General features: G+C 34.2%; 1 protein-coding gene across 36 annotated transcripts in view; it reads left to right on the top strand.

Moving 5' to 3' along the window:
- LOC106876215 (roundabout homolog 2) overlaps window positions 1–22,722 on the top strand; it is a 1,018,579-nt gene that overhangs the window by 725,027 nt on the left and 270,830 nt on the right. For all 36 annotated transcript variants that reach the window (XM_089352294.1, XM_089352292.1, XM_089352320.1 and 33 more), the window contains exons 7-8: window positions 4,857–4,981; window positions 17,911–18,070. In XM_089352294.1, coding sequence (XP_089208420.1) covers window positions 4,857–4,981; window positions 17,911–18,070 — 285 coding nt within the window. The remainder of the gene's footprint in view (window positions 1–4,856; window positions 4,982–17,910; window positions 18,071–22,722) is intronic.

Raw genomic sequence — 22,722 nt, 5'->3', positions numbered from 1 at the left:
GACACCGCAGAGCCTTCTCCTTCATATGTCTCTTCAGCATATCCCTATTTCACAACCATTGGCCTGGCCACCACAGCTCCTTTGGGATCCTTCCACCCTCCATCCTGCAACCACACCCCACCAGCACAGCTGCAATGAGGTAATTAGGGCTTCCAAACTAATTGTACTAGTGTGGTGCAGGAACCTCTTTGTCAGAAATGTGATCCTGCCATCTGATATGCAAGATGAAGTGCAGATGGCAAAGTTGAACTTGCATCAGGGCATTGTTGACCAAATAACTCTTTGTAGTACATTTCCCTGATACAAAATCCAAACTGCATCATGTGTTCTAACTCTGTCTTTCTCTCTCTCAAATTGATTGGGCTAAGATTTTTTCCTTAACTTTCATGGCCTCATCCAGAGATTTACATAATAGTTAAATACCTTAGGGACTTATAAATCATCCTCTGTGTGTGTGTAAATTCAGGATCCATTATAATGCCCTTGCATAATTAAAACATTTAGTTTATCCAATTGAAATGGTACAGGATATTGTTTATTAGGAATATTGTTCATCTTGTCACTCTACTCATAGAGTTAGGCAGTTTCTGAGTGAAAAATTATCAGTTGAATTAGAACCAATTGCCTCCATAATTGCCATATTGAGTTTGTTGAATTTTCATTTTAAAGGAATATGTAAAAACTACTGTACATTTAATTAAAATTCTACAGATGACTTGCAGACAAGGATAACTTAATTTAATTGAAAGTATAATATAAAATCAGCTACAAAACTTATTTTTAGTACTTAAAAATCACATCAAACTTTATGCATATAATAACAGGGGAAATGCTGAAATTTAGCTATCTCAAGAATAAATCTGTGAAAGAAAATTTGCTAAATTCTTTCACAGCAATCTGTGAAAAGGATAAATGAAAGGATTTATACTCATTTTGAATTTTGAGATTGTTCAATTTCAATATATCTTCCATGAAATTTAAAATTACGAATTTAAAATTGCACAAGAAATTTATCATGATTCTTCTCTCTCTCTCTCTCTCTCTCTCTCTCTCTCTCTCTCTCTCTCTCTCTCTCTCTCTCTCTCTCACTCACACACACACACTAGACTACTTTCCTCATATTTGCATAACAATATGTGAGAGATAAAAGTTTGAGAGAGAGTATTGTCGTAGACTGTTGTTACAATTTAGCCTTAGGTCAGCCTTCATTAAACAGACATAGAATCAAAAGTATTCCGATATGTACTTTATTGAAGAGTGGAATTTGTGATTTACTGGAAATTTAGCTGCAGTTTCTTTATACTCAAAGAATTGTAGGGAAACTGTCTCATTGGTTTGTAGTAGATCATTGTAAGCAACGGTGAACAAACAGAATTACTGAGTATTTAACAGACAGCTTCCAGTATCAAATTCCTGTTCATTTTGCAGGACGGCGGGAAAAAAATCTATTTATGGTAGACCAAACAACATCCTTTCCATAGATAGGGATAAAGATATGATTATTTCTCTTAATGTACATGTGCTTAAAGCTATAAAACACCTAAGTTAAGTTAACTACTCAGCCAAGCTCCATGGATTCTGGTGGATCTAATTTTAGAAAGAAAAAACTAGAAATTTGTAGAAGTGATCCAGCCAAAAATTAAATCAAAACCAAAGAGAAAAGAAAAAGATAAATATATCAAGAAATTTCACAATAGTATAGACAACAGCAATAACATAAATCTTAGTTTCTGTATTTATTGCTGAAGTTCATGACTGTTTTTCAGAATATTCAATATGACACAGTCTGTTGACTTCCGGCAGCTCCCTCTCCTTTGTAAATAACACTTTGTTTAGAAGTTCACTACAGGATATTAAATTCACATGGTAAAAACAGTCCTCGGTTTTCTTTACTTTTATTTATTTTCAAATGTATTTTTTATGTTCAGTTTCTTTTTATATTATTAAAAATTTTTTTCATTTATTGGTTTTTGTATGGTCAGGTATTATTTTTTTATTGTTGCTTTTTCAAATATATGTTTTTTCTTTTATGTTATCTTCCAGTGTAATTGTTCTGTATCTCATTGTTGTTGTTAGCCCCACGGATCATCTCTGTGATCAAAGATACTCCAGCCATAAGTATCTTGTTTTGTTTCTTTTTTCTCAGGCTTTGTGCATTCTACACTACAGTACTCAGTATGTCCTCTCTTTTTCTAAGATGGTAGGTGTGATTTCAGAGTAACATGGTAACTATTTTTAGCAAATCGAGTGACTACTTAGACCCCCCCCCCTTGTTGGATCAAATTCCCTCATTGATTCCTTTCATATTTGCTTGAAAGTTGCAGTGAGCTTCAGTGAGTCTTACTTATGCAGATATATTGAAGCTTATGCAAGCAAATAATATACAAGGACTGTCCTAAAAGAAATCAAACTTTTATAACAGCACCAACCACTCAGTGTAGTATTGTTTATAGGTAACCTTCACTTTCAGTCTTAAAGCAATATCAGTTAGTCATTGATCTACATGTTCTCGAGTGAATGTACATCATGTAAGATTGGCAGTTTGTCACAAGTTAAACAATTGAAAGGTTTGGAAGATCAATAGGTTTCTGTGAAAGTCTACTTTACATTGATAAAAAAACTTTTATAGAGATGATGGGTTAGTCATGTGCAATGTCATAAGTTATATGAGTGTTTCAAGTTGAGAAGAACATTCTCTGAAGATTATTCCAAATCTAAAAGACCTGTAATACAGGACAATAATCACATTGTGAAAGTACATATTGTGCTCTGTGAGAGCTTTCACCTAACTGAGGAATTTAACATGTCATTATTACCTAGAATGTGTTACAAGAAAATCAAATGGCCCAGTTTTCAACAGCGTAACAGTAATTATGAAGAAAAAAAAACATTTCTTACAAAAGAATAAGGCTAGTAATTTGGATGGGAAGTCAATTAAATTGACTCTCCTGTTTGATAAGTACTCTATTTTGTCAGACCTGGAATAATGGAAGGCAAAATTGATAGGATTTGAACTCAGCATAAAGAGCCAAAACAAATATCACAAAGTTTTGAAGTTAACACCCACAATTTAATTGATCTTCCATCATTAATAATTTTTTTTTAAGCATCTGTTTCCCATGCTGGCATAGGTTAGATGGTTTGACTGGAAACTGGTAAGCAGGAGAGTTGTACCAAGCTCCAGTCTGGTTTGGCTTGGTTTCTAATGCTGGATGCCTTTCCTAATGCCAAAATAATTGTGTGGTATTAATAATAATTATGTCTACTGTAGGCACAAGGCCTGAAATTTTGGCAAGAAGGTGGGGTGGGGACTAGTCGATTACATTGATGCCAGTCCTTGATTGGTCTTTGACCCTGAAAGAATGTAAAGTGAAATCAATTTCAGTGGCATTTAAACTCAGAATGTAAAGCTAGAAGAATTTCTGCTAAGTATTTTTCCCAGTGTATAACAATTTTACCAGCAATAATAATAATTACTATTATTTCTTTATTGTAATAATAATAATAAGCTATGCCAACACTGTGGAATAACAACAGAAAAAAGATGGTATAGGCAAACGCTAGAAAAGGTCACAGAAAATGAGAAAGTAATCATACTCTGCAATATGCCAATACACACAGATGGAGAAATTAAGGCCAATAGGTCAGATATAGTTGTCAGAGATCACCAAGAAAAAATGCTTTCTAATCAATGTATCAGTACCAACAAATGACAGTGTTCATCTGAAAGAAATGGAGAAACTTTGAAAATATAAAGACCTGGAAATAGAGGTAACTCGAATGTAGAGTCTAAAACAGAAACTTCCTATTATAGTAGGTGCATTAGTTATGATAAAAAAAATATTCAGACAAATACATAACAAAAATACCAAGACTAACAAGTATATATGACACAGAAAATAGTACTGCTAGGCACCACACACATCCTACGTAAAACACGTTCAATACAGTTCAAAAAATAACATCACAACAAACCACAGTACATACCCAAATCACACAGGGCTGCACTCGGTAGTGCAGTGAAAGCACATGATAAGAATAAGACTACTGAATAATAATAATAATAATAATAATAATAATAATAATAATAATAATAATAATAATAATAATAATAATCCTTTCTATTAAATGCACAAAGCCTGAAACTTTGGGGAGAGGGGACTAGTCAATTACATCGACCCCAGTGTTTCACTGGTACTTAATTTATCAACCATAACAAATGAAATGCTAAGTCAACCTCAGAGGAATAGTAATAATGATAATAATAATAATAGTAATGTCTTTATTTTTAATAAAGGCAACATATGTGAGGACACAAGGATGAACTACAAAACTGGTATGGGCTTGCATAAAATCCATTAATAATAATTTGAGTAGTTTTAAAACTGAATATCCCATCCCATCTATTTTTGACTGTTTTAGTCTTAATGTTATGAGAGTAATGTCTATAAGTATTGGCACCTAATATGATAGAGATAATTAAAAACTTTGCTTATTTATATGAAATTTGGTAATATTTACTGTCACACATGTTGGTGGTAGACCCTTAACATATCTTTCTCACAATACCCATTGATCCATAGGTTCCTTTAGTGGAATTTTCTTGTAAATATTTGCATCACTCCACCAGCTACCTCTGTTCCTGGTTCCCCAGCAATGCACATTTTTATCTTCACTTGTTCAGGCTGAACATTGACAGTGACTGTTTCAGATTCTGCATCCTCCGGCATACACAGTGCCATGTTATAAGAAACAGTAAGAAGTAATGCACCTCCCGTTTTTTAATTTATCAAAAAGAGTTGAAAAACATTTTATTGTCTCAGATCATGTTCTATCTTATTTTTGCTTCATTTCAGCTGTTCCAGAGTTTGTAATTTCCCCAACGAGCAAAATGATTGGCCTTGGACGGACCCTGTCTCTGCAGTGTGGAGCCAATGGCAGCCCTATTCCTGCAATTTACTGGCGGAAGGGAATAGAACAGGTAAGATTTTGTAAACACTTATTCTTTAACCCTTTAGCATTCAGATTACTTTGTTAAATATAATGCTTATTTAATCATATTATTTTGAATTAATCATGCATTATTTCGTAGTTTTCAGATTTTAATGATGTGATTGTATATTTTTAGAATAGCATTGTTGATAAGTGTGAGATATTGGATCTGGCCAGTTTGAATACAAAACAGGTAGAATATTTGGGCTGGATACAGCTAGTTTAAATGCTAAAGGGTTAATACTTTAGCTTGTTTTATCCATCACAGGTTTGAGGTTACACGTGAGAACCAAATAACATTTCATTTCTTTTTTCAAAATGTTTTCTGAGTTATTTCAGTAACAGAGAAAAAGGTAAGTTGGTGTTGTTTAACCCCAAGTAAACACAATGATTACAGTGGATCTTACATTGGCTCAATCAACAGAATTATCTGGTCAACAGATTTTTAAGTGTAAGTGGTTGAATATTCTACAAACATTTGTTCTCTTTACTATAATTCTTGCATAGAATCAGTGTATCAATGCATGTGCCAAAGCTAAGCATTTGCAATACTGGTAGAGGCCAGCAGATAGCTTTCTACATAGTTTCTGTCAATGGCATATCACTTTCAAGGCTTGAATTGACCTGAGGTACTGCTCAGTGCACAAACCGTTTGTGTGTGAAGCTGGTGTTTCTCTTTGTTACTGTTCTGATTTTGAGAAAATCAGAGTAACAATAGAGTTAATCTTCAACTACAAATGAATAAAAAAAAACAAACAAAAAATTACATACACTGAGTTCTTTTTTTTTCCCCATTTACATACTATTCACACACAACATATATCTTCATCATTTTATGTCTATTTTTTTCATACTTACATACATTGGACAGGTCTACTCTTGCACATCATCTCACAACTTATTGAATGTCTATTTATCTCCTTGAGAAAGTTCAAGCTTTCTGCAGTCAGCCTTCACCATATCTTCCTCTTCCATTAATTCCAACCACATGGTACTTCTTTACCCAACTTTGGGTAAAAGAAAATAAGAGAGGATTGTAATTTTATTCCACATATTCCCCACTCTGATTCACACTCTTATTGCTGTGGTCCTTTAGTTTTTCTGTAAACGAACTCAGAAGGTTGGGACTCTAAACAGGCCTTTCACTACACCCTTAAAGCCAGGAACTTTTCAGCACCTCCTCATATCACATGTCTATACCAACACAGTCTTCTTTCTTGCTTACTGCAATCAATTCATCTTATTCCCAGTTTTTTTCTCTCTGCTCTTCTGTGAGCTAGTCTGTATCTCTCAACTGGTTTTATTACATGTTATAAACCTCTGTCACTTGCTCCTCTTTCTCATATGTGTTGCCTCATGTTTTGAATGGTATGTGTGACTGAAGCATCTTTCAGTTTAAATACTTTTCTTCTTCGAGTCTGCATAGCTCTTATCCAGAAGTCAATGTTTTATGTATTTATATATATCCTCATGAGTGTGACTTAGTTGTGAACAGTATTCAGCTCACAGTTATAAGGTCATAAGTTCAATTCCTAGTGGTGCATTGTGTCCTTGAGAGAGACATTTTGTTTCACGTTGTTCCATTCCACTCAGCTGACAGTACCTGTATTTCAGTGTGTAGTACCTATATTTCAAAGGGCCAGCCTTGTCTTATGCTGTGTCGCTTTGAATCTCCCTGAGAACTACATTAAAGGTACACATGTCTGTTGAGTGCTCAGCCACTTGACCATTTATTTCACCAGCTGGCTGTTGATTTTTTTTCTGAGGCCATGCTGGGGCACTGTGTTGAAGAATTTTTAGCCAGATGTATCAAACCCAGTACTTACTTTTTAAAGCCTGGTGCTTATTCTATCGGTCACTTTTGCCAAACTGTTAAGTTACTGAAATGTAAACACACCAGTACTGGTTGGGTTGTCAAGCAGTGGATGGAGTCAGACAAAGAAACACACACACACACACATACATATATATACACAATGGGCTTCTTTCAGTTTCCTCCTTCCAAATCCATTCACAAGGCTTTGATCAGCCCAAGGTAATCATACATTGAGAATGAACCCAGAACCGTGTGGTTGGGAAGCAAGGTACTTACTACACAACCATGGATTTGACAAATTTTCTTCTGCATTGTATCTCTCCACTTATCAGTCACCATCTCCTTTGTGAGTTTCAGTATCCTGAGATCAATTTTCACTATGTTTACCCATACCTTCCTTGGTTTTCCTCTTCTGCAATGTTTTTCACTTGGAGTTCTTCCCCTTCCATATACATATCACATATCTGTACCAATGTGTCACACTGCTTTTGATTTCTCTTATCTTTTATTTTGTTACAGTCATTTGACTGCAGCCATGCTGGGGCACTGCCTTGAATGGTTTTTAGTCAAACAGATTGATCCCCAGAACTTTTTTTAAAAGCCTAGTACTTATTCTGTCAGTCATTTTTGCTAAACTGCTAAGTTATTGGGACAAACACATACACACACACTTACATATATATATATATATATATATATATATATATATATATATATATATATACAGTGATACCTCTCAGTATGAGTTTAAATCATTCCATGACTGAGCTCGTCTTTTGATTTACTTGTTTTACAAATCAATTTTCCCCATTGAAATAAACTAAAATATAATTAATCCATTCCAGTCCCCCAAAACCACTCAAAAATAATTTTTTATAGGTTTTAAAACAGAAAAGGTGTAGTTACAAAGAGAATGCAAAAGAATTATGTAAACTGGTTAATATGAGTTAATATGTTAATCTTGCCTTTCCTGCTGATGATAGCTGGCCTAGAAAATTATTTTATTTTGCTAAAAATAGCTTGAAACCATGGTTCAGGAAATAGATGGTAAATGTTTTTATTTTACATTCCCTTTTGAAATTATCCCTAATTGTGGTTTGGAGTTTGACTGCTCCTTCTAGTGGGTTAGATGTCCTATTATGGACATCTCTCTTATGTGTTTAAATGTACACTGTATGTATTTATAGGAATAATATATAGTCTATTGACTAGTTTTTTCTTCTTGCTAGACCACTAGTAGCAAAAAGAATTTCTAAATTTTTTTGCTACTCTGAGATTTATTAATAATAAATATATATATATATATATGATAGACTTCTTTCAGTTTCTGTCTACCAAATCTATGCACAAGGCTTTGGTCTCCCTAAGGCTATTATAGTAGAAAACACTTACCCGAGGTGCCAAACAGTCATGCCTGTGGTTAGGTTCAGTATTGTATCAGTTTTATTATGCTCCCATTATTCAAGAACACTAACATTATGCACCAAATGGATTATGCTCACCTTATTTGTGTGTGTGTATATATATATATATATATATATATATATAAAGAGAGAAAGAGGGATAGGAGAAACTCTCAGATCTTAAGCCACACTGTTACTTCTGCTAAATGCTAATAAAAATGTGTGTGTGTAAATATATATATATATGCTTACATACATACACACATACATACATACATACATACATACATGTTTGTTGAGGTGTGGAGGGTGTCAATCAGTTTTAATTTTGTCAAGGTCAACATTTTTTTTTGCATTTTGCTTAAGTAGTCTTGTACTCTAGACAGCAGTTTTATGAGAGTTTTTTTTTTTTTTTTTTAGGGTTCTATTTTGCTTTTCTTTGGCCTTTTTCGAATGAAATTTCTCTAAATTTTCCATTTACCCCTTCTCTGTCTTTGCATTACCCCTCCCTCCTCTCTCTCTCTCTCTCTCCCACATATAGGAGAACACAATTTTATATCATCCCTTCACCACCAACACTTTACCCTGAAGTCTGATAGGCAATAACATCCATTTTTATTGCTAAGATTTGTTTCTGTGTGTTTATTTAAATGAGCATGATTCTAGTGGTGTTGAAATAGATGGTGTGTGTCTGTGTGTGTGCATGCATGTATGTAAGTGTGTGTCGTGTGTTATTGTAAATATTGTATCAGTATAGGAAGTATGAAGTGTGCTGTGAGATTATAAAGGTAATTAAAAGTTTATATGTGTATCACTCAAATCGTGTGTGTTCATATGGAGTAATTTACAAATGTATATATGTGTGTAACCACACACATACATATATATATATTTGCATTTATTTCTATATCTATCACTATGTGTTTGATTATATATATATATATATATATATATATATATATATATATATATAATATATATATATCAATGGTGGTGCCCCAGCATGGCTGCAGCCTCAAGGCTGAAAAATAAAAGAACATATACATATATATATGTATATATATATATATATATATATATATATATATATATATGTACAGGGGTTGGACAAAATAATAGAAACACCTAGCATCATAGCATCATAATTTTGAAATATCTATAAAACTGTCAAAAGCTTGTTTATTTTTACGTTTCTTGATTTATTATTAGTGTTGCTTAATGTTTTGCTAAAAGTGCTGTTACTTTTCAGATGTCACCAGAAAAAGATAATTAAAATTCATTAAAGTGACAGATTTATCAGACTTTCAAAGAGGTCAAATTGCCGGTGCTCCTATGGCAGGTACTAGTGTAATGAAAACAGCCAATATGTTTGGTGTAACAAGAAGTACTGTCTTGAAAGTAATGAGAGCTTTTGAGAAAGAAGGGAAAACCTCCTCGTCGAAACAAAACTCCGGAAGAAAACCAAAACTTTCAGATAGGGACCGTCAGACTCTTACACAAATTGTTAGAATGGGTCACAAAAGTACAGCTCCCGAAATTACTGCAGAGTTTAATGACCACCTCAAGAACCCACTTGTCACAAAAACTGTTCACCAGGAGCTACACAAGGCCAGATTTCATGGGAGGACTGCAATCAGAAAACCACTACTTTCAAACACAAATGTTGCAAAGCGTTTAGAGTAAAAACCTACAGAATTGGACCCTAGAGCAGTGGAAGAATGTTTTTTTCTCGGACAAGTCATACTTTACCTTATTTCCAACCACTGGCCAAGTATACTTGTGGAGACAGCCAAAAGAAGCATTTGACCTAGACTGACTTCTTCTAACTGTTAAACATGGATGAGGATCTGTGATGATCTGGTCGGCTATATCTAGGAAATTCGCCGGCACAATGGTTTCCGGTCATGGCAGAATTAATAGTCAAGACTATTTCAGCATTTTATTTGATCAAATTTATGCTATGGTTGTGGAACTGTTTCTGGAGGGAAACGCAATCTTTCAGGATGATAATGCACCAATTCGCATAGCTAAAGTTGTTACTGAGTGACACAAGTAACATTCTAGTGAAGTCGAACATCTTATCTGGCCACTACAGTCACCAGATTTCAATATTATTGAACATTTATGGTGTATTTTAGAAAAAAAGGTAAGGAGTCGATATCCTCCACCATCATCACTACAAAAACTTTTTCTCCATTCTTCCGCTAAGGAAGAATGGAGAAAAATTTCTTTGGAAACAATTCAAAAATGAGCTTTGAGAAGAGACAAGCAAAAGCATGTCTTGTGTTTAGGAAGGAAGTGGAGGAAAGAAAGATAAATAGCCGTTAGTCATGTGTGAGCAACGAGAAAGTCAAAGAAGAAGAGTGAGAGAGAGGGAGGAACGGTGAAGGTGGGAGAGACAAATAGAAAGGAAGAAGAACAAGGAAAGGAAATAGAATAGAGTTAGGTTGTAGAGTGCGCATCGGAATTATTAAGATAATACTTACTTGGAATGGATACATGGCATTCGATCATATAATAATATAAATAATATATATATATATGCATAGGAAAATTTAAAAAATAATAAAAATAATAAATAATAAGGCAGAATGCTAAACTGAAAGCATATTTTAATATAGATGTGCGTAAGGAGGATTAAAAAGGATTTATAACCGGCTTTCATTGCATGGCAAATTTTCAAGAAGAGAGGAAATGAAAATGTTTTTTACAAAAATATTTAAAAAAATAAAAATAAATATACCAATACATTATATTGTCTTTGAGTTTTTAAAGTTCAATGGTAATCCATGTAGATAATTGTGATTTAGATTAGGATGCAGAGAATTAAGAATCGTGTTGTGTTTAAAAAAGGCTGAGAGTTTATGTGTTAAACAGGAAGTGTTGTGTCAAAACAGGAAGTGTGTGTAAGGGAAGACAATTCTGTGGGTTTTATACTCTTTAGTTGGAGTTCTGAACTCTTTGTCAACAGGAAGTTTATGTGTGTTCTTAGAGAAACAATAAGTGTATTTATATGTATTTCAATGGGTATATCTATCTATCTATCTATCTATATATATATATATATATGTAATACAACGCGAAGCAATGGAATTGCAAACATCCCAAAATAATTTGTTTTGTATCTGTGTGCATTCTCATTCAATGGCTGATCTCAAATAAGCAACTGTTGCAGGTTTCATAGAGTAGACTTTGTCTTTTAGGTATCCCCATAAAAACAAGTCTAATGGTTTGAGGTCTGGGGAACATGGAGAGTATTCAACGTAACCCCTCATCCAATCCACCTATTTGGCTAGATCTTGTCATGGAAGGCTCTAACATTGCAATGGTAGTGTGGGAGTACCCTATCTTTTCTGAAAATAAAGCTACTCATCTTCAAAATCTTCTTTAATGCTTAGCATGACAGACTGTTGCAGCAAGTTCAAGTAAACGGGACCAGTCACAATAGCGTCAAAAAGAATGGTCCAGTTAATCCTCTTGATGATGTAACTTCTGGTAAATTAGCATGTTGTTCCACCATAACATGCAGATTTACAGGTCCCCAGTAGGTGCCATTGTAGCAGTTAATTAAACCGTTTAATTTGAATGTAGCCTCATCACTCCACACAATCTTTATTGGAAAGTGTACATCTACACATCATGCCTAAAACCACTCACAATACTGCACTCTTCGATCTGGATGATCATCATTAATAGAATGGACTAATCTTGGAATGTAACTTTTTCATTGACAATGCTTCAAAATGCATTGGACAGATGATTTTGAAATACCTACCTCACGACTTGCTTGACAGATTTTGTTGGACTTTGGTGATACATTTCCAGCACTCCTTCTTGCTTTGTTGGGGTTGTCGATGTTTGTGGTCTTCCAGAATGCTTCTTGTGAACATTCTGAACAGTTCCATTGGCCTCAAACTTATCTCTAATTCGAGTGATTTTAAGTCGCATTGGTGGATCTGTTTGAAACCTCCTGTCTTTGCACTTCAACTGCTTTTTCACACTTCCAGTGGCAGTTCAGAATGAATTTCCTTCGTTCAAAGTTTAGTCTGATTGCCATCATTAATTCCAATAATGGGTTTAATCTGGGAAGAAAAAGCATCAATTGAGTTATCAGCTGCTAAAGTATGTATACAGTTTTTGGTACACCCTGTGTATATATGTATATATATATATATATATATGCACATATATATACATATACACATATATGTATTATATTATATATATATATATATATATATATATATTATATATATATAGACCTACATATATACACACACACACATATATATATATGCAGACACACTCATACACATCGTTGCTCAGTACTTATTTCCATTTTTTTTTTATTACGTGTGCCACAAATATATGGATACATCTATAGACATGTGTGTCTGTGTTTACATTTATTATGTGTTTGTGTGTAGAATTCCTACACTTTCAATTCCCGTGCCACCTGACTAATGGATGTTCAGCTGGGCTGTAAATTAAATTTAGTTTTAAAACCTCTTAGTGACTAGTGTCACTAACTTTATAGGCTGTTTTTCACCAGCTGTGTGGTTTTTCAACTTTAAAGCTTTTGCTCTTTTGTTAATTAAGCTTCTGCTGTAGTAAAATGTGTGTTTGCCTATGTATATGAACGTGTGTGTTAGAGTAAGTGTGTGTGCTTGTGTACATCTACATATCTATATTCCTATATTTACCTATCTATCTATTTATCCACCTCTCTTTCTCCCTCTCTTTTTCTCTCCCTCCCTCTCTCTCTTCATGCGTGTGTGTGTGTGTCATCATTTTCATTTATCATTTGTTTTCCATTCTGGATGTATATGTGTATATATATATATATATATGTGTGGGGGGGGGATATATGTGTGTGTGTGTGTGTGTGTGTGGATATATGTGTGTGTGTGTGTGTGTGTGTGTGTGTATGGATATATGTATATATGTGTATACATATATATCTATATTTATGTGTGTGTGTGTACATATTTAGTCATGTTTATATTTTCTTCTACATATGGCTGATTATATGTATGTGTGAATAAGTGCATGTATGCATAAATGCAGATACACACACCAATATATGTCATGCGCCCTCTGTATGGAGTTTCCTTTCATTGAATTTGTTTGAAGTTTCTTCCTTCATGTTTACCAGAAATTTTAGATTTCTCTATTAATTACAAACTGACACACATCTCAACACTTACATATATACAGCATAAACTCCTACACACACATACACACACACACACTCATGCTATCATACATTAATATGTATAGTCAAATCATGGAATGAATATATATATTTGCACACATTTCAATGCAATATCATATATGTTTATATACACTAACATCACTTTTCACAAACCAATGATGGCTATTTGACCTGCTAGAAATAGTAGCCCTTTTTTATTTTGTTACATTCTACTATTTAAAAATGAAAAAAAAAGAAGAAATGTCACATTACTCAATGTTCTCCTTGATACACAATGTTTTAAGAAAAACAAGATAGAATTCCTTTGGTATGATTGGAATATTTTTGGTATGTCTGCTTATTCAGGATTGATCTGCAGTCAAACTACAAGAACAACATCCATATCATGAACATCCATTAACACGCTCATGTGTATGTGTGTGTACAAACACATCACGTGATCACATGACTGACCAGCCTATCAGATGTTGTTACACATCGCTGGTCACAGTACATTTTGTGCTGTTTTAGCCTTCAAATGACACCACCCTGCTGGTTAGGTCAGCAAGCCAATAAAAACACATAATGTGTAAAAATAATAGTAAGTGGATCCTCTGCTAGTTTTAACAATGTGTATTCTAGTTGTCTGATGTACTGAACTACCAACTCATTGTATTAAAGTGCTGGTTGTTAAGTATTCCACAGATTCAGACACCCTTAATGCCGTTCTCAGGCAGAAGCATTGTGATAGAGTTGGCCCTTTGAATTATATGTACAGTATATTCAACTCGCTTCCACACCGTTTCTCTCTGCTTGGGTTATTCCAAAGCTTTGGCAGAAGACATTTACCCAAAATAATAATCGGTGAGATCAAACTCTAAATCATGTGATTGCAAAAGAAGCTACTCAACCCCTTACACACTCATATGCTTATATATACATACACTTATATCAGGGTGTTGGATCACCAACATTTAATGATGAAGCAACTGCATTGCCTGCTCTGAAATGAATCTATAAATGGTGAGCATTTGTCAGATGTGTGTGTATTCCTAATGTAATTCTCAGGCAAAATTAATTAGACACAGTGTATGACAAGGCTGTACTCTTTGAATTAAGAGGCACAATCTGCCCTTCAGGCTTTTATTCAATTTCCAGTTGCACTCACTAAATATGTGTTGACCCAATGTTGTAGAATATGACATTTTCCCAAAATGCCATGCAGTGGGATTGAAACCAGAACTTTGTTGTTGCAAAGTGAACGTTCTAATCATTCACTTATATTGTACCTATATATATATATATATATATTTATATGCATGTATGTAAATACAAACAAATGATATCTAACCATGTCACATGATCATGTGACTGACCAACCTATCAGATGTTGTTACACATCACTGATCATAATGTGCTTTGCATCATTTTAGCCATCAAATAACAACACCCTGCTGGCAAGGTGAGCAGGCCAACAAATCGCACTCATTGAAGATGGACTGAAGCAATCTGAAATGAAGTGTTTTGCTCATGAACATAACACATCATTTGGTCTGTGAATTGAACCCACAATCTAGCCATCATGAATGCAACAACCTAATCACTAGGCCACGTACCATCATTTAACCTTGTAGAATTATACAATCTAACCGTGTATAAAACCAAAATGCATAAAAATACTCAGATCTGTACTTAAATATTTAACTGAATCACAAGCATACACCCTCACTCTCTCTTTCAAAATATTTATTGCCATTCATTCTCCTCTGGTCACCCTTACACATTTCTCCTTCAGTAATAACTTATGAGGGTGGTGAGCTGGCAGAAACGTTAGCACACCAGGCGAAATGCTTTGTGGTATTTCGTCTGTCTTTATGTTCTGAGTTCAAATTCCACCAAGGTCGACTTTGCCTTTTATCCTTTCGGGGTTGATAAATTATGTACCAGTTGCGTACTGGAGCCGATCTAATTGAGTGGCCCCCTCCCCCCAAATTTCAGGTCTTGTGCCTTGAGTAGAAATGAATAACAACTAATGACGGCAGGTGAGCTGGCAGAATTGTTAGCATGTCGAGCGAAATGCTTAGCAGTATTTCATCTGTCTTTATGTTCTGAGTTCAAATTCGCTGAGGTCGACTTTGCCTTTCATCCTTTCGGGGGCGATTAAATAAGTACCAGTTACGCACTGGAGGGTGGGGGTTCAATGTAATCAACTCAATCCCTTTGTCTGTCCTTGTTTGTTCCCTCTATCTTTAGCCCCTTATGTGCAATAAAGAAATATATAATAACTAATGCACATTGCACTAACAAGGGGAAACTATGGTTGCACAGCCTCCAAGAAATAGCAGCTAAATCTCTATTACATCACATTCTATCATTGTTTGGATTATATAGTCCAGGGTAGAGTGTTCTGGAAAAATAAATGGGATGGTCATGGCTGAAACACTTCTCATCTTATCAAGGCTCTATTTGATCAAGATCAACACAGAGCTAAGCAACAAGAAAATTTGTGGTATATCATACCCACATTCAATTCATTTCATTGTCAGCCTCAACCAACAACTTCTGCAGGCAAAGTTTGATTTAGTCTTCAAGTAACTCCTGCAGTTTCTGCTTAGAGCAATGCATATCTGATGTTTTTATTTCACCTAGATTCCAGGAGATCATAAAACAATTTTATGTCTTTTATATCATGTTCCTCCCCTTCCACCATTATTAGAACCATCATTTATCATCACCACCATCATCATCACCATCACTGTCATAATCTTCATTCCCTTCTTCCTCCATGTCATCTTTGTCAGTAATATTATCCTCAAAAATATTCATTTATATTACTTCATATCAATAAACTATAAATTGTTTTAACTGGAGAAATCATTAGTTACTGATTGATGATCAGAATGTGTGTGGAGGAGTGTTGTGAAAATGCCATAACTAGGTGGATGGGGTGGGAGCAGTCACCTGATAACCCCCCCCCCTCTTGCATATTTTTGTTTTTGGAAGTTGTTTTTTTTCTTCATGTTTTCTTTATTTTATCTTGCTTCAGGTTCTTGGTGCTACAATTGATATAAAGCTTGTTTTAGCCCTGGTTCATCCCTGATCAGGCACACTTTTGGTCAAAGAGGAGCTGTCTATGTCCAATCTTTTATTTTGACTGATTGACAAAGATTCACTCATTAATATGCTACAGTCACTAGATCACACTACTTCTGCTATACAGTGGCCCCTCTAAACTAGCTAGCTGCTTACTTTCAAAGCCTTACTGCCACCCATGGTCCTCACAGTACTTCAATGCTCAAACACTATATTAACCCTTTAGCATTTAAACCGGCCATATCTGGCCCAAATACACTATCTGCTTCATGTCCAAACTGGCTGTAACTGACCTCTGGTACCTACCCCACAATGTTGCTCTGAAAACACATAATCACATCTTTGAAATCTTGAAGCTATGAGATAATGTAGGATTAATTCAAACATTGTGAATTAATGAATGTATTTAACAAAGTAATCTGAATACTGTATGGTGAAATATTTTCTTGGTAACAATCTTCTTGACCTACATCTTTTTTACGAGCATCAAAAATTAAGATTTATAGGAGTTCAAAATGAATGTCAACTGCCTTGATTTTATCAGTTTGGGAGGATCATCAAAGGTGTTCATAATCACTACTCCTCATCCTTCACTGATGATGGTCTCTGTTGTTGCTTCACTCTTATACTCTCTCTTATTCAATAGTTTTTGGTTTTGCATTATTTGTTTGGTTAAATTATACTGTGTAACACGATTTTTGTCCTAGGGTAGCAACTGTTATTTCGTATCTGCTTACCTCTAGAAAGTATGAAAAATGGCTAATATTTCCTTCAAACTTTGCTTTTGTGACATTTATTCAAACCTCAAAGAATCCCTCTCAACACATGGCTCAGATGCTCCCCCACTGATCCTGCTCATGACCAGAGATGCACATATTGTCAGCCACTAAGAGTCAAGCTCAATTGGTTAAGGTCAAACAACTGACAAGCAAATCTGTGGTACTGAGTTGAATATTTGCTATAATGATATTTCTACTTCAGCAACTCAGTGCTGAATCTGTGTGAAATGTAATGGAAAATAGTTCGGTTTTGAAACATTGATGTCAGTGTCACAAAAGCAAAGTTTGAAGGGAATAGTTGTTTCCTTTGATTTCTAGATTAGAAACAAATAGGAAATAACACTTATTGGCCAAAGACAAAAGAAAATTTTTTAAATGTGTTACCCAATGTTACTGTTATTTTTGATATTATTTTGCTGGTGGTGTTTTCTTGTTTTAGTTAGAACCACAAAGGTTCTGTGATGCCCTGCAGCCAATTTTAGTTTTTGTCACCAACCTTTGACATCAAGGTTTTATTCTCTTTCTGCAATTTTCTGATTGAAATAAAATAATTAAATTTAATCATAGCAGAAAATTTGTAATACAAATCTCAACATATGACTAATAGTTTTCTCTCCTTCTCTTCTTTTATAGGATCTTATGTTTCCAAATCGAGATTTAGGCCGATTTTCAGTGGATGTAAATGGAACATTACATATTCGACAAGTGCGTTTTGAAGATGCTGGCGAGTATACATGTCATGCATATAATGCAGCTGGCAGCAAAGATAAGAAAGTTCACATTACAGTTCGAGGCAAGTACAAAATTTTATGCATCTATCAGTATACACATGTGTGTGTGTGTGTACATGTATTCATATGTGATGGCTGTCCATTCATGTCTGTGGAAAGCTATCATTGGCTATTAAAAGAATCCTACTTTGACTGCATCCCTGTAATCTCACTAGCCTCTTACAAGTCTTTTGGCAGACATCTTACACATACACAAACACACAAAAACACACATATGATACATGTGTCTGTGTTGTATTCATACACATATTCTATTTTCATTTAGTTATCCTAGGAGAAGAATTGCAGTGTTAAGAATTCTTCTTCGTGGAACAATGAAGTTAACAGAGCAGTATTTGCACTCAGTTTTCACAAATATAAAGGATGTCCACATGTATGTGTGTGTGTGTGTGTGGTGTAATGGACATACTGCTGATGAATAAGATGTAGGTGAATGAGGTGATTGAGTGCACTTAGTATATAACATGACATGCTGTTGAGAGGATTCAAGGTTTAAGTGACAATGAAGGGATATATATAAAACGTTGCATTAATCCATGAACAGATTTGGAATTACATTACAAATGTTGTATGAAGTGTTAAATCATTATGTGGCAGGTGTTGAGACATTGAGCTTAAAACCCAATCTCCAACCTTAAACTTGGTTGTTATCATAATCAAGAATTGAATCTGAGTAATCTGAGCAATAATTTTTCAATTTGAAAAGTGAAATTGTTTAACTCATAGTAATTGGAATGTTAATGAAGTTTAAATGAGAAAAAATTGCTATTCTAAAGAACAATTTTAAAAATTCAAAAGTAATTATCAGTGTATAACTAACAGGAAATTGTATAATTAAAACATTTCAAAAGACTTGTAATTTGAACTTAGAATCCTATAAATATTCAAATTTAGTTTGATTTTAAATCTACCTAAAGCAAAGTGGTTTATAAATTCTTCTTGTTTCGGTCAATCTACTTTCTAAAAAAAAGTTTAAAACTTTGCCTTATTTTTCAGTTTTAGTGAATAATTATTCAGTTTTTAAGATTTTTATTTGCCTTATCTAATAAGGTATTAATTAACTAGCATGACATCAGAAACTATGTAAATTTTCATGTCACTACTAATAAACAATCTTTTAAGTAATAAGAATTATACATTTCTTTATGTCTAAATAGGAATTCAAGTTTTAACTCCTATGCTAACATATCTTTTGTCTCTCTTTTAATTTTTACTTGTTTCAATCATTTCACTGTAGCCATGCTGGGGCACCATCTTGATGGTTTTTTAGTCATACAAATTGGCCCTGGAACTTATTTTTAAAAGCCTAGTAGTTATTTTATTGGTCTCTTTTGCTGGACCACTAAGTTACAGGGACTTACACCAATACCAGTGATCAAGCGATGGTGGGGAACAAATACATACACAATGGCACACACTCACATATATATATATATATATATATATATATATATATATATATATATATATATGACAGGCTTCTTTCAGTTTTCATCTACCAAATCCACTCACAACGTTTTGGTTAGCCCAAGGATATAGTAGAAGACACTTGCTCAAGGGGCCACACAGTGGGACTGATCCAAAAACTGTGTAGTTGGGAAACAAGCTCCTTATCACACAGCCATGGTTGCACCTATGTGTCAGATTCTTGAAAAATATGTATGTAAATAATTCAGTTTAAGAATTATTTTCAGAGGATGATCTGGCAGTATTTACTAAGCCTAATATTGTTGTTTTCTAGAACATACTTCAAAATATCTTGTTGATGTCTTTACAATAGGTTTCCATTGTACTTATTCTGAAATACGTGTGATAGAGATTTTTTTTCAGAAATTAAAACTGTATGACTCAGCTTCTCACTTCACTCCTGTTCAATACTTCAGTTCACTAAACTGATAAGAATAGGAACCTGATCATTATGGGATATTAGAATATTACCTGTGATTAGTTGTATCCTATCCTGGTATATTTATCGCTCTTCTACTGAATATAACCATGAAACCATATTAGCCTTATAATCTAGGAGATATTTATGGTTGTAATGTAGTTGAGGTTAATCTCATACAAAATGTGTGGCTTTGCAAGGAAGTTAGAAATTATTGCTGCAAGCTGACTGAATCATTAGAGCATCAGGAAAAATGCCTTGCAGTATTTCTTCTGTCTTTTTGCATTTTGAGTTCAAATATATCTTAATTGGTTTTCCTCTTTTCAAGGTTGCTTTGATACATTTTTCTATGGCAAGTCTCACTTTGATTTCTTTGTACTATCTGTAGTTGTGTTTCCATTTGTTTATCATTTGCAGTATATAACTTGAGACTTTCCAGATACAAGAGATGTTGATTGTTTTGCTATAGAAGTTGTATTTATATTCTGTTCTGTTTAACATGTCAATTAAAGGTATTAATGCTAGATAGAAAAATAGTGGAGAGAGGGAGTTTCCTAAGAATGTTTCTCTTCTAATTGGGTATGGGTTTAGTTTTTATAATTCCCCCCCCCCTTTTTTTTTGTCTGTAACTTCAGAACTGCTTGTCATTTCTAGGCTTGTTACCTTACTCGTGGTTATTGTTTCTATGTCTGGTAAATACTGTCAAAATGCTCTGTTCAGACTTTTCTTTTCCCTTTGGCAGTTTTCAGTTATGGCTTTATTGATCAATAATTGATGTTCAGAACCAAATGAGCCTTTGCAGCATTCTTCTGTTCTTCTGGAAATAGGTTCTTCCAGATATCTGTGTGTGCTTGTGCACACACACACATACACACACTCACTCACTGTCTCTCTCACACACACACACACACACACACACACACACACACACACACTCTCACTCACTGTCTCTCTCTCACACACACACACAGCTATTATTGTAGTTAAGGCTTCATAAGTTGTTGAGAAACATGTTATGAATCTGTAGTTTCATGGGTTTGTGGTTTCTGTAGATTTGGGGATTAAGATGGCATTTCCTTTTATGAGCCATTCAGATGTCTCTGGTTCTGTCAGTACCTCATTAGATTTCTCTGCCAATATTATTTGTGTTTCTGTTAAATATTTTAACCATAAATTGGTGACCTTGTCATATCTTGGTGCCTTCCATTTGTTTATTGTTTGCAGTACCTGGGTTAAGTGCTGTGTTTTGTTTTGTTGAATATTTTCCAGGGCGATTCCTTCATAGCCCATACTCCTTCCCAAAATTCTCCTCTTGCTGTTGGTGTTGCATTGACTTCTCTTTTATTTTTTCAAGTTCTTTGTAGAATTATTTTGCAGTGGAGTTGAACTGCTTTTAATTTTTGAATTACACTCAGTCCGAGAGTATGATAATCATGATTTCCTCCTTCAGAATTTCCAATTTTTAGATCTACTTCATATTCCTTTTCATTTATATTATCATTTGTGTGGTTCTGATTTAGTACTTTTGGGTCATTTTTGTGCAGTCCTAAGGTATGGGTTTGCCATGTTTTGTTCTTTGCATTGTTTTGTGCTGCTCATGTTAGTTCTATCTTCATATTTTACATTCTCAGTACTTATATCTTTGATAGGTATTCTGTGATGATTAAATGCATGTTTGTAATGTATTCTTTCTTATAAATGTGCTTTCAATTTCTGATATTTTTTCATTCTGAGAATGTATTTTCTTAAGCTAGGTACTTTGTTGGAGTTCAGCAATTTATTCAGATCTGGGTTATTTTACTTCCAAACTTGAATGGAATATACTATTGTATTTTTGCTTTGATGGTGGCTAACCACTGGCAAATAAACATATAGGAATAGAAACATATTCTTCTTGTGTCTATCTATATTCCTTTTTTCAGTTTTATTTGAAAGAGTGGTTGGCGTTAGAAAGGGCATCCAGCTGTAGAAACTCTGCCAAATCAGATTGGAGCCTGGTGTAGCCATCTGGTTTCGCCAGTCAAATCGTCCAACCCATGCTAGCATGGAAAGTGGACGTTAAACGATGATGATGAGGAGTAACATTTGGCCCTATATTTAAATTGTCATCATTTTTGTAAGGAACTTTGTCATTATTTTCGTAGAGAACTGCTTCACTTATTTCTGGTGTTGGAGAGTTTTGTATACATAATTCTTGGTACTTTCTGTGTAATATGTTCAAAGTATGCACTTTCCAATTATTATCTATGGGCTGAATGATACAGCTATTATTATTTTTCATTTCTTGAGTTTGCTGGTGGAAGGTGGAGGCACTCTGTTGTTGATAGGAGTTGTAATTCTGGTGATCATGTTTACACATGCTGTGAAAATGTTGGATATTGTAAACATTTATAATGTGTGACAAACAGATATAAATTTTTATGAGTATTACATAATCAGTTTTGTTCCAACATTTCACAATTGTTTTTATGGCTTCCTTTGTTTTTCCTTTTTTTTTCTCTCTGATATCATTGGGTAATTTTTGTAGCAATATTTTAGCATTTTTCATGTTACATGTCACCTGGTGTATTATTATTATTATTATTATCATTATTATTATTATTATTTATTATTATCATCATCATCATTAGTGAAATGGAAGAATTGTTAAGTATCCGATAAAATACCCTGCAGAATTTATTTACTGTTCTTTATGTTCTGTGTTCAACTCCCTTTAGGGTCAGTAAAATAAAGTACTTGGGTCACTTTAAAGATTAACCGTCTGCTCCC

This window comes from Octopus bimaculoides, chromosome 5 (genome assembly GCF_046866305.1).
Source record: "Octopus bimaculoides isolate indiv1 chromosome 5, ASM4686630v1, whole genome shotgun sequence".
Taxonomy (NCBI): Eukaryota; Metazoa; Mollusca; class Cephalopoda; order Octopoda; family Octopodidae; genus Octopus; species Octopus bimaculoides.
The sequence above is the reverse complement of the archived record's forward strand: the minus strand, read 5'-3'. Positions and strand labels throughout refer to the sequence as shown.